Raw genomic sequence first — 12,895 nt, 5'->3', positions numbered from 1 at the left:
TGCAAGGATGCTTTATGCTGAGTTCTAACTATCACTTCATCTAGCCCGGCTTTTTCTACTTTGGAGGTGGTAGCTCTACACATGGCCCAAAAGCAGAACATTGGTGAAACCACATACCTTCAATTATTTTGCCTGAAACACAAGAACGGGTAAAGTGGACATGCTCCAGGTCTCTTCTTTTAAACACTACGATCTGATGGGACCCATGAAATGTGCCTTCTCCATTATGGGACACCGTTACCCCCCAAGATCTGGATGGCCTTACACAAACACCTGGCTGTTCCACCAAGCCTTAAATTAAAGTGTTAAGTAAGCCTGGCTTCTATTATTTTTATGTCGGGAAGTTCTTGAGTTAGACCTCAATATCTTTGTACTTGGTTTATTATTATTATTTTTAGTATTAATGTTTTAAACTGTTGTAAGCCTAGTCTCGTATGTTTAAATATATATGTATCTTTCACATAAATCAAATCAATGCAGAGATTAGGATATTTCTGATCTACCAACATAAGACCTTCAAAGTAGTCCAGATGGGAAAACTAGAACCCTGAGTCTTATACCTACTTTTATTGGAAGATTATAGTAACAGTATCTTGAAAATCTGAAAGCACCTCTTCCCTACCTTACTTTTACTTTTCCCCAAATAGGGGAAGGTCCCGTCTGAAATACTTTCTCTGCCTTTATTTCAGGGGTGGGTTCCTGCCAGTTCTAACCTCTTCTATAGAAGAGGTTCCACAAATCTACCGTGCAGTTTAGAACTGGTTCCAGCTCCCTCCCTCCCCCCACCCGTCCGCACAACGCTTGCCCCGCCCGCCGGTCACTGATTGGCTGGCTCACCAATCACCCCACCCGCCTCTAAGAGTCCTATTTAAACCTTAAAATCTTAAAGCTGTCAAGTTTGAACACCCCTGGGTTTTTTTTCCTAAAGGGTTAGGGGTAATTTGACAGCTTTAAGACTTGCGTGCTTCAAATGCCAGAGTTTCTGAGCCAACTCTTTGGTTGCTAAGCAAGAGTGTTGTTAAGTGAGTTTCACCACATTTTACAAGTTGGCCATGCCCAACCAGACACATGATTGCCAAGCCACTCCCACTCAAGTCACATGGCTGGCAAGCCACTCCCACAAAGCAGGCCACACCCACAGAAGAGGTTCTAAAACATTTTGAAACCCACCACTGCTATATTTATTCTGTAGACGGAGGTCTCACTTGTCAGGCAGTTGCACTGGCTGCAGCTCTTCCTTCGGTCTTCTAAGGTACGATCACAACTTATTTAATCCACTCCCAAGGATCTTTTCAATAGTTAATGTTAAGGAGTGAACATGCAACCAGTGAACCCTCTTCAAAGTAACTTGATGGGGATCCGGTCATGGGAAAATGTTCAATCGTCTCATTTTATGATTCACTAATCAGACTCATTAGACCTGAGTTTTATACTTTTCTGACAGAAATCCTCATGGTAAGAAATAGGCTATAACATTCACAGCTTCAACATTCATAGCAATAGCCTTTAGATTTATATACAGCTTTATGGTGTTTGTTTGTTTGTTTATTGGTCTTGTATGCCGCCCACTCCCGAAGGACTCCGGGCGGCTTACAATAAACAAGGGAAGGGGATAAATAGACAAAACAACACTTTAAAATATGCAACATTTACAGTTACCGTGGGGCTGGATATTTCACAAGCCCTCCAGCCTGCTGGAGCAGCCAGGACTTGGTGGCTTTGCGGAAGGCCGGGAGGGTAGTAAGGGTCCGGATCTCCACAGGGAGGTCATTCCAGAGGGCTGGAGCTGCAACAGAGAAGGCTCTCCCCCGGGGAGTCGCCAGCCGACATTGGCTGGCAGATGGAATCCGGAGGAGACCTAACCTGTGAGATCTGATCGGTCTAAGGGAGGTAATTGGCAGGAGGTGGTCTCTCAGGTACCCAGGTGCTTTAAAGCCCTCTCTAAGTGGTTTACAGAGTCAGCATATTGCCCCCAACAGTTTGGGTCCTCATTTTACCCACCTCAAAAGGATGGAAGGCTGAGTCAACCTTGATCTGAACTGCCAAATTTCAGGCAGCCAGCCGGCAGCAGAAGTAGCCTGTAGTTATGCATTCTAATCACTGTGCCACTGTGGTGCATACTATCCAATTTCCAATGACTCTGAGAGGTTCACAAAAAGATAACATTAAAAGGAATAAAACAGTGTAAAAAATAAGCAAAAACAAGAAATAAAAGACCGCAGATTAGACAGGAGCAAAATCAAACCCGCACAATCTAAATATGGGGTTCCAGGAAAGCATGCGCAAAAGGCCGAGCCTTGAAGGGTGGGGACCATACAGTTCTCGGGGGAACTTAATTCCAGATGGCAGGTGCTGTGTCAGATGGCATGGTTTAAACAAAAGTACCCAGAGCATGCCAAATATGCCAGTTCAAATCAGCCGGACAGATACCATGGAAGACAAAGTAACCAGGCCCGCGTAGGGCTTCATAGATAACCAGCACATTCAATCACACCTGGTTGGAAATAAAACTTGCTATCAACACAACTTGTGAAGCAGAAGTGTTACACGGGCATACCAAGGAATGCCAATGATGTTGCATTTGGATCAGATGAAGCTTTTGAGTGATCTTCAAGGGAAGCCCCATGTGGTACTAATTTTAAGAAAATGCTTCAGAAAAAAATGCTGTTTTGTGCACTCCTTTCAATGTCTCTCTTCTCAGTAACCCACCATTACCACTATCACCACCACTTCCAGTCTTTATTCCTTTCGGGGCAGTTGTCTAAATTAAAATGCCCACTTAAATCTAATACTTTAAAGAAACATTTTCTTGTATTATTAAAAACCTTGTGTTTCCTATTTCTGACTTGTTTCGATAACAAGCCTGTTTTGATTACAAACCAGAAGCACTCAGACTAGTGTATTGGAAACAAATGGTTGTCTTCTTTTTAACGTGATAATGGAACATTTCTTATTTTTTAGACATAGGTAGTTACGAAATTCTGGATTTCTAGAAAGGATTTAGAATTAGTGATATTTGGACTGAGCAATAGCAATAGCAATAGCAGTTAGACTTATATACCGCTTCATAGGGCTTTCAGCCCTCTCTAAGCGGTTTACAGAGTCAGCATATTGCCCCCAACAACAATCCGGGTCCTCATTTTACCCACCTCGGAAGGATGGAAGGCTGAGTCAACCCTGAGCCGGTGAGATTTGAACACGCCGAACTGCAGAACTGCAGTCAGCTGAAGTAGCCTGCAGTGCTGCATTTAACCACTGCGCCACCTCGGCTCTAGAATCATTTATTAAGAGTTAAATGCTATCAGAAATATTTGACTGGCACATATTACTGGGATCGGGCAAGAATTGTCTCAAAGACTAGTCTTGTACCAGGTGATTGCAACCATGTGCTCACTAAATGTGCTGGCAACAACTCCATAAACCCCACCTAAGGGAGCCACAATAGCTCAGAGTAGTGTAATCAGTAGTCTAAACTCCAGAGTACACATGATTGCAAAAAGCTGCTTTCAGAACCACAGAATTTTTCAAGGCATTCCAGCACCAGAGAACATAGCCAACGTTTCAAAGTGATTAAATAAAATAAGCTTTCCACTGAGTTCTTCATTGCAATATATGCAGTCTTTATATTGGGTTATGAAAAAAAAATGGCATTACTGTTCATTTTTAAAAGTTATTTGGCTAACATTCTGGCATTAACAAGTAATCAGCTACAAAAATCATTCTGAGCCAAAGCGGTGTTTGACAGAAGCTTAACGTGCCAAGTTGCTACAGACTGAACACTGGAAAAAGTAGTATTTAGAATGCTTTCAGCAAAAAAAAGGTAACGGTGTGTAGTTACAAACCCAGACATATATTGCGGGCTTTCTTATGCTGGTGGCCCTCACATATTCAACGAGTAAATCCCAGCTGGCATGGAAATTGAAATTCAATATATATGGAGGGTACAAGCTGGGAGAGCAGATGTAGCAATTGATGTATTACATATATTAAACCTCTTCGTTTGCATTACCAAATGAGGCATTTCATTTCCGTAGCATTTATGAGCATGTCAATCATTTTGCATTCAGAATTATCGAACAGGAAATATACATACCGGACAAGATAAGGAGCTCAATAATCTCTGCATCTCCCAAGAAAGCAGCAACGTGGAGCGGGGTGCGCTTCTCCGTGTCCTAAAAGAAAAAAGAAAAGAATGGTTTAAAAAGGCCATTGCAGATCTTGAGTATGTTCTAGGAAGCTAAGACTATTTATTTATCAATTATCAATTATCAATTATCAATTATCAATTATCAATTATCAATTATCAATTATCAATTATCAATTATCAATTATCAATTATCAATTATCAATTATCAATTATCAATTATCAATTATCAATTATCAATTATCAATTATCAATTATCAATTATCAATTATCAATTATCAATTACTATTTATTATTTATTATTTGTAATTTTTATATGCCGCCCAATCCCAAAGGACTCCGGGCGGCTTACAAGAAATATAAAAAGCACATAACGACAAAACAATTTAAAACAACAGACACCCCTCATACATTCATTCTAGTTGGGGCCGGACCTCAACAGTGAGGTCAACAGCCCCAGGCCTGCCGGAACAGCCAAGTTTTTACGGCTTTCCTGAAGGCCATCAGAGTGGGTATGGTCTGGATTTCCAGGGGGAGCTGGTTCCAAAGAGTCGGAGCAGCCACCGAGAAGGCTCTCCTCCGAGGGCCCGCCAGCCGACATTGTTTGGCCGACGGCATCTGAAGGAGGCCCAATCTATGGGATCTTACTGGCCACTGGGAGGTATGTGTCAGCAGGCGGTCTCGAAGGTATCCTGGCCCTAAGCCAAGTAGGGCTTTAAAGGTAATAACCAACACCTTGAATTGAGTCCGGAGACCAATAGGTAGCCAGTGCAGTTCACGGAGGATAGGTGTAACGTGGGTGTACTCAGCACACTCAATATCGCCCGCGCGGCTGCATTCTGAACTAACTGCAGTCTCCGAACGCTTTTCAAGGGTAGCCCCATGTAGAGCGTGTTACAATAATCCAGACTTGAGGTGACAAGAGCATAATTTTGAAGTGGTGTAGAACTTTTTTTTAAAGAGAGAGGTGGTACAATACTGACTCCAAGCAACTATCTGGTTTAGCCCCTGAAGTTTTCTTGGTAAGGTTTTTTAGAAATGATTTCCTAGACGATACAGAACCCAGACGAGACATTATGAAATGGGAAAGGGGGGGCAGAGGGGGGAAACAGAAAAGAAAGTACTAAATATACAAGTATATATTCAAGAGTGAGATATAAAGGAGGGAAAATGTAGTTAGGATAGATTAGCGAAGGAAAGGGAATAAGAAATTATACTAAACTATATTTGGGTTTACGGAAATACCATCCCAAGAAAACACAAATTGAGATTTGAAAGAGACACCTATAACAACGGGGGGGGGGGAAGGAAGAGAGGATGAGAGGAAGAAGAGGGAGGGAAGGAAGGAAGAGGTAAGGAGAGGAGGGTGAGAGAAAGAGAAGGAGAGAGGGTAGGAAGGGGAAGAAAAAGAGTAGAGGTAGGGAAGAGGTAAGGGAAGAAGGAAGGGAAAAGAGAGAAGGAAGGAAGGAAGTAGAGAAGGGAGAGAGGGAGAAAAGGAAAGGAAAATAAGGTGGTGTTAAAACAGGCGGATGGGATGGTAAATAAAGCTGTATGTTATAACCTTTTAAATGGAATAATAAATGTATAAGAATGACAAATGTAAAAAAGAAGAATAACCATGTGAATGTATACCTATAATTCTATGTAAGAGAATAAAAAATAAAAAAACTTTTCAAAATAAATAAATAAATGATTTCCTAGGTTGAGAAGAGACCCACCCAAAGTTTAGCCTGATGCCTTAATACACCAAACTGACTCTTTCTGTAGGCTTAAATCGGTGTAAAATAATGGTTAGGTCTTATTTACTCTCGAAAATCAATGCAGAAGACAGAATGACAGGTGGAGACTTCTTTATATATAAAGTTTTTTATTTTTTCATTTTCATAACCTATAACCACATGTATACTATTACATAGCCAACATCGTATGGTATTATTAAATGTTTACATCAATTCATCTTACCATCAACTCCCAAAAATAATTATTGGCTCTTCTGCTCTCCATACACCATCTTTGTACCTTATCCATCACTTTCTTCTCTCTCTCTCTCCCCCTCCTCCTTACCTCCTTTCTTCCCTCTGTCACCCTTTTCTTCTCTACTTCCCTTTCCTCTCTCCTTCTCCTCTCTCCCCTTTCCACTCCTCCTTCCTCTCCTCCTCTTCCCCCCCTGCCCTCTTTCCTATCCCTCTCTTATTCATTTACCTCTTTCTACTTCACACTCTTCATCTCATTTATTTGGTGTATTTCAGCTTCTGAGCGAGCTCCATTTTATTTTGATGGTATTTATAATTCCTTTTCAATATACATATTTCATTTTAACATATATCCTCCTCCTTCTTTTTTTAAAGAGAGAACAAAAAAGTATACATATATAGTCATTGTGTTTTTAAACCACCACCACTACCCGCCTAATTTTGGCCGAGATGTAGACCTGGTTACAATTCCCAGCTATTCTCATCATTATATTTATATAATTATATATCCTTACATGGCCCCACTTTGTGATTCTGTCTTTAAATCTCACTAGTTTCCCATTGTAAGTATGTTTCATGTTGCCTCTCCATTTTTCCATATCTTGGTTTAGATTACCCTTAATTGTCTATAAATAGCAATCCTTACTGTTCAATGTTCATTACAATTCCCTTAATCCACTATATAGCATAACAAGTGGTACACATCTCACTTTGTTCATCATCTTAAAAGTTCTATATATGTCCATGTTTCATATATTTAACCCATGCTTAACCGTCCTTCTATTGTCATGTTCAATCAATTAGCAATTCAGTTCAATTATCATGTATAAAAGTGAATCACAAACTTCTGCTTTACAATCTCCCCATATCATTCATATTTGTCCATTTTCCATATGCTTTAACCTTTATTTAATTATCTCTCCCTTATCATATTCAATCAGTTAGCAACTCCATTTTATTATCATATTTAGTAATAAACCCCTTATCTTAGCTTTATATTTTCCCATATAACAATTTCTAGTTCTCTGGTTTTTTTCCTAGTAAGGCATTTGTCTCCCTCTCTATTCCTGCCTTCTCCCTTTTCTTTGTTTTGACATGTCCATCCTCTTCAATTTTCCCCAAGTCACCGTCAAAAAGATCTTTTTTATTTCCCTTTGTTGGGGCGTAACTTCCTACTTCAATTTTCCTTATGCCACTGTCAATCTCCAAAACATCTTTTATCTGCTTGTTATTCCTTTTTGTTGGGACATTTTTCCCTATACCACTGCCAAGCCCAATTGAGTTTTTTGTCTGCTTTTTATTTCCCATCTTTTCTACCCCTTCATTGTCTCTCCTCCCTTCTTCCTTCCCTTCTTCTTTAAATACCTGCTTCTCTGAATTCAGAATTCTATTTAGGCTTGATTTTAATGATTTATGCATATTTTTTATAATTTCACGTAGTTCTTCAAATTCCCACCTTTCCATAATGTCCATTCCCAAAGTTACAGTTAGTTATACAGTTCTCATTTCAGAGTTCTGGTCCACCTTAAATTTATCTACTTCATCTGCTGTGGGGAAGAGCGACAAGAGCCATCTTGGTCTTTTGTTCTTCTTTAATGTCCAGTTCCAAAATTGTAGTTAGTTATAGAAATCTTATTTCGAGGTTCTGGTCCACCTTAAATTTATTTAATTCAACTACTGTGGAAGTGGAAGAAAAGCTGGAGCCATCTTGATCTTTTGCAGACAAAAGAGGAAAAAAAGACTTCGTATTTCCCAGTTCTTGATTTTGTTATTATTTTTCCTTGCTATTTTCCACCTCTTGTTAGTTATAATTGCTCAAAATATATTAATTGGAACAAACTTGCATACAGCCAAACTCAGGTATGTTTCTCTTTCCTCCTGCTTTTCCAAGTTCTGATTTATGGCAGTTGATTAATTAAAATTTCCCACACAGGCAAGATTAGGTTATCAATTGTCAGTGAGGAGATTGTTAGTGCATTTTTCTTGATCTTTCTCCCTTGTTGCATTCCACCTCTCGTTAATTGGAGTTGCTTAAAATATGTTGGTTAAAAGACACTCGGACGAAGCAAATCTTCATGCGCCAAGACTCCTTTAAAAACACAATCCTTTCAAGTCCAAAACCAAATGTAAAGTTAGTGTTTGAGTGTGTTTGTCACTTCTGTGCTTTCTCCCTTTCTGTCCGAATTGTTTCAAACAAATAGCTTGGGGGGGGGGCATTTTCCTTTTCTTTCTTTCTTTTGCAAAAATCCAATCTGTCCATCAATATTATTTGTGCTCTCAAGATTCTTTGCCTTTTCCAAGTTTTGATATATGACTGTGGCTTAGATACATTTTCTTACCAGTCTTTCAACTGGATGGGGAAAACCGGGAAGCTTTCAGATTTGGGTTTTCCCAGATGTGCCAACATGACTCTCTTACCTGAGAGACCGCCTCCTGCCAATTACCTCCCTCAGACCGATTAGATCTCACAGGTTAGGTCTCCTCCGGATTCCATCTGCCAGCCAATGTCGGCTGGCGACCCCCCCGGGGGAGAGCCTTCTCTGTTGCAGCTCCAGCCCTCTGGAATGATTTCCCTGTGGAGATCCGGACCCTTACTACCCTCCCGGCCTTCCACAAAGCCACCAAGTCCTGGCTGCTGCAGCTGGCCCGGGGGGCCTGTGAAATATCCAGCCCCACGGAAATTGTGAATGTTGTGGTTTTGTTTTTAAAGTGTTGTCTTTGTCTAGTTTTCCCCCTTTCCCTTGTCTATTGTGAGCCACCCGGAGTCCTTCGGGAGTGGGCGGCATACAAGACAAATCAAATCAAATCAAATTAATAAATTGGAACTTTGAGCAATATTTTGCCTTGGAGTCTGATTTAATTTTGGAGGCTATTGGAACCCTGACATGGGGCTTTCTAGAATCACAGAGCTCAGAAATTACAAACATAGCAATTAGCTAGAAACAGATATTCTGAATTTCATTAAAGTTGCGGCACTTTTACTATAGACCATATTTTAGGAATATGTGGACTTCCTAGATATAGTATTAAGTTCAAATAAAATTAAAAACACATCAAACAATCGAAGATTTCCTCAAGTTGCACTTGACACTTGATGATGATATGCACATGCCTTTGTGTTTTCTTGCCAACAATATAGAAATGTTTTATATTGCCTTCCTTCTAATTTCTTCTCAATCTAGGCTACAGAGCTGGCATTTCCTGATAATCTTTTATTAATCCTTATATTAATTACTGGTAGGCCTAATCCTACTTAGCTTTTTCACTATTAGTTAAAATAGGCCAGATATTCAAGAGTGAGTGGCAACTGGAGACCAATTTGCAATATGTAGAAGTTATCAAGTTCTATATCAAAAGGACAGAAAAAAGAAATGGTCAGGCCTGCATTTATATTCCTTTTAGAATTTTGGCCTGCCACACTTTCTCTTATTTCATTATGCTGGTTCTTTAGTATAGTCGATGGGAGGGGGGAATAGAAGGAGTAGGATTGTGGAATGTATTATTTTTATTCTTTGCTAGAAGTCAAGGTCATCCTTTGTCTCCGCACTTTCACACCTGACCGGAAGAAGCTGGGTGTGGATGCCAGCGTGGAAGAAGAAGATTGGACCATGTGATGGATTGTAGGTGTGGGGACAAGATCATGAACTTTTAACTGGGTGGAATTCTGAGGTCATTTCCAGTATTGGGATTAACACAGATGTGCCTAAGATGTCTGTCTTATTAAATTGGAACAAAAAGGATAGTTTTGCCTTGGACTCTGATTTAATTCTGCATGATACTTGGAACACTGACAGAAATATCAGGGCTCATATATGGAAGACATTTCTCTTCCTTTATAAATATTTTGAAAGATTCTAGTTTACACAAATAATTGAATGAAAGAAAGTCGGTTGCAGAGGAAGGACAGCTTACATTAAAATAAGCATGGTATGTTTTAAACACAGATCTTAAACAAACTAAAAAAAGGATGGCCCAAAACAATAGCTACATTTACTTCACCCTTTAGTAAAAGTATTTTGCATTGTTGTATAAGCTTGTGCAAAAAAAAAAGTAGAATGATACATGAGTAAGATAACTTTTGCTGAGGAAATCGTAAGAACAATGAACGGAGGACAACTGTATATGGATATTATTCAATCATTTAAACATACAGTATCTTCCTTTATCTAATTAAATCCAAATATGTTGGAGTAGAATATTGATCAATACGGAATTATGGGAACTAGAAACCAACTGAAGTGGAGAGCTTTAAATGGTTGTTGCCATTCAGTTGTGTCCAACCCACAACCACTATATGGATCAACACCAGAGGTGATATTCAGCTGGTTCTCTCCAGTTCAGTAGAATATAAGTAGAAGAGAATACAGCCAAAATAATTTTAGGGCCTGGAGCATAGTTCCAAAACACGAAACCGACCTGCTCTAAATTCAGGACACAAAATGGCTCAATCTCAAAATTGGTCCATCCATCTTAAAATATTGAAAAATAATCCTATAAACCCTTACACTAACTGCCAATTTATGGCAGCTTCATATTCCCTGAGGCTCTGGCTAACCGAATAAATCCTCATAAGATACAATGGATTTCAGACCGTGCAAAGAATAAATGAGAAAAATGACCTGTCAATATAAAAAATAATAATATTAATTATAGCCATGAAATATTGACTTTCAGTGAAATTTAGATATACAATAATGGGAACCAGCCAGGTCCCTAAACTACTGTTAGATTAAGCACATATATTTAAGCTGTATAAATTCAGGCTGAGGAATTCTAAATCCTCTTATTCCCTGTAGATATTTAGCCTATGAAACCACGTGCACGAACACTGGGTTAACAATCAGGGCCGTAAGATAAGACCTACAAAGAGAAATTTTTGAGGAAAAAATAGAGCAATCAACATATTTGAATCAGCAAGAACAAGCTAAACCAAGTAAATTCATAATGAAACACTCTCTACATATAATCATACTGTATTTCTGCACGTTAGGAAAGGAAGCAAATGTTTGTATCTATTCTTTTTACGATATTATGCAGCAGAGATCATTATCACTGCAGGAAACCCAAAATCACACCTTACTGGTTTTGAGAATTACAACCCAACACCAGTCCTTCATCAGTAAAATGTAATATATTTTCATATAGGTTAAAACAGCAAACAGCATTGACTATGCAGTAAGAAAGAGACCATTAGAAAGCCTTAAAATAAATTACACATAATGGCCAGGATCACTCAAATAGAAGTCTTCTACACAAACAAATATACAGAATGTGATCCTCTACTCACACTTAAAAACAGAATAGCAGAGTTAGAAGGAATGTTGGCGGTCTTCTAATCCAACCCCCTGCTTAGGTAGGAAACACCACTTCACCACTTCAGACAAATAGTTAACCAATCTCTTTGGAAAAACTTCCAGTGTTGGAGCATTCACAATCTCTGGAAGCAAGTTGTTCCACTGATTAATTGTTCTGCCAGGAAATTTCTCCTTGGTTCTAAGTAGCTTCTCTCCTTCATTAGTTTCCACCCATTGCTTCTTGTCCTGCCCTCAGCTGCTTTGGAGAATAGCTTGATTCCCTCTTCTTTGTAGCGGCCCCTGAGATATTGGAAGACTGGGATCATGTCACCTCTAGTCCTCCGGGTAGTTGCCAGCCGTCAATGTCGACTGGCAACTACCCGGAGGAGAGCCTTCTCGGTGGCTGCTCCGACCCTATGGAACGAACTCCCCGTGGAGATTCGTACCCTCACCACCCTCCAGACCTTCCGCATAGCCCTTAAAACCTGGCTGTCCCGACAAGCCTGGGGCTAAGATTTCAACCCCACCCGAATAGTATGACTGTTGCGTTTTTTTAACAATGTACTGTTTTATGTGTGTATTTTTGTCTTGTACTCCTCTCCCCCTTGGATTGTGAGCCGCCCTGAGTCCCCCCAGGGAAAAGGGCGGCATATAAATAAAGTAATCCTAATCCTAATCCTTCTTTTCATCAAACTAGAGATACCCAGTTCCAGTTCTTTATATTTTTTTAGCCTACAGTCCCCTAACCATCTTCGCTGCTTTTCTCTTAAAGTCAACATTTTAGTATTGACTTTATTTGTGTTTAATATTAAATGTCAGGTGCATGAGCTTTTGAAATCCCTAAGCAAGCCTTAGCTGCTAATATACTCTTGCCTCCCCTCTGCTCCTATACATTTGGAACAGTGGTGGGTTTCAAAGATTATTCGAACCTACTCTGTGGGTGTGGCCTCCTCTGTGGGAGTGGCTTGCCACCCATGTGACCGGATGGGAGTGGCTTGCCGCCCAAGTGACTGGATATGAAATTATGAATTAGTACTTAGGTCGGTCCAAGTAGCTATTCAGAAACTCTGGCATTGAAGCATGCAGGTCTTAAAGCTGTCAAGTTACAAGATCCTTGCAACCCTAACTCTTTAGGGGAAAAAACTAGGGGTCTTCAAACCTGACAGCTTTAAGACTTGTGGACTTCAACCCCCAGAATTCCTCCTCCAGTCATGTTGGCTCAGAGACTCTGGCATTGAAGCACGCAAGTCAGTGGTGGGTTTCAAAAAATTTTTGAACCTCTTCTGTAGGTGTGGCCTGCTTTCCGGGTCCACTGCTGGAATCTCTTCTAACCGGTTTGGTAGATTTGACGAACCGGTTCTACCGAATAGGTGCGAACTGGTAGGAACCCACCTCTGATCTGGAAGGAGAAATTGATTCACCCCTCACAATAAGACCTAACATGCTTTGTTTGGTTTTCAGGTATTCTGAACAAAGTTGTTGAT

At 40.0% G+C, this 12,895-nt stretch overlaps 1 protein-coding gene across 6 annotated transcripts in view; it reads right to left on the bottom strand.

Moving 5' to 3' along the window:
• ANKRD44 (ankyrin repeat domain 44) overlaps positions 1 to 12,895 on the bottom strand; it is a 170,232-nt gene that overhangs the window by 88,245 nt on the left and 69,092 nt on the right. For all 6 annotated transcript variants that reach the window (XM_087707555.1, XM_087707561.1, XM_087707588.1 and 3 more), the window contains exon 3: positions 4,094 to 4,172. In XM_087707555.1, the coding sequence (XP_087563681.1) occupies positions 4,094 to 4,172 (79 nt within the window). The remainder of the gene's footprint in view (positions 1 to 4,093; positions 4,173 to 12,895) is intronic.

This window comes from Thamnophis sirtalis, unplaced genomic scaffold, assembly GCF_051295495.1.
Source record: "Thamnophis sirtalis isolate CommonGarterSnake01/CBP01778 unplaced genomic scaffold, rThaSir2_p1.2 scaffold_1, whole genome shotgun sequence".
NCBI lineage: Eukaryota > Metazoa > Chordata > Lepidosauria > Squamata > Natricidae > Thamnophis > Thamnophis sirtalis.
The sequence above is the reverse complement of the archived record's forward strand: the minus strand, read 5'-3'. Positions and strand labels throughout refer to the sequence as shown.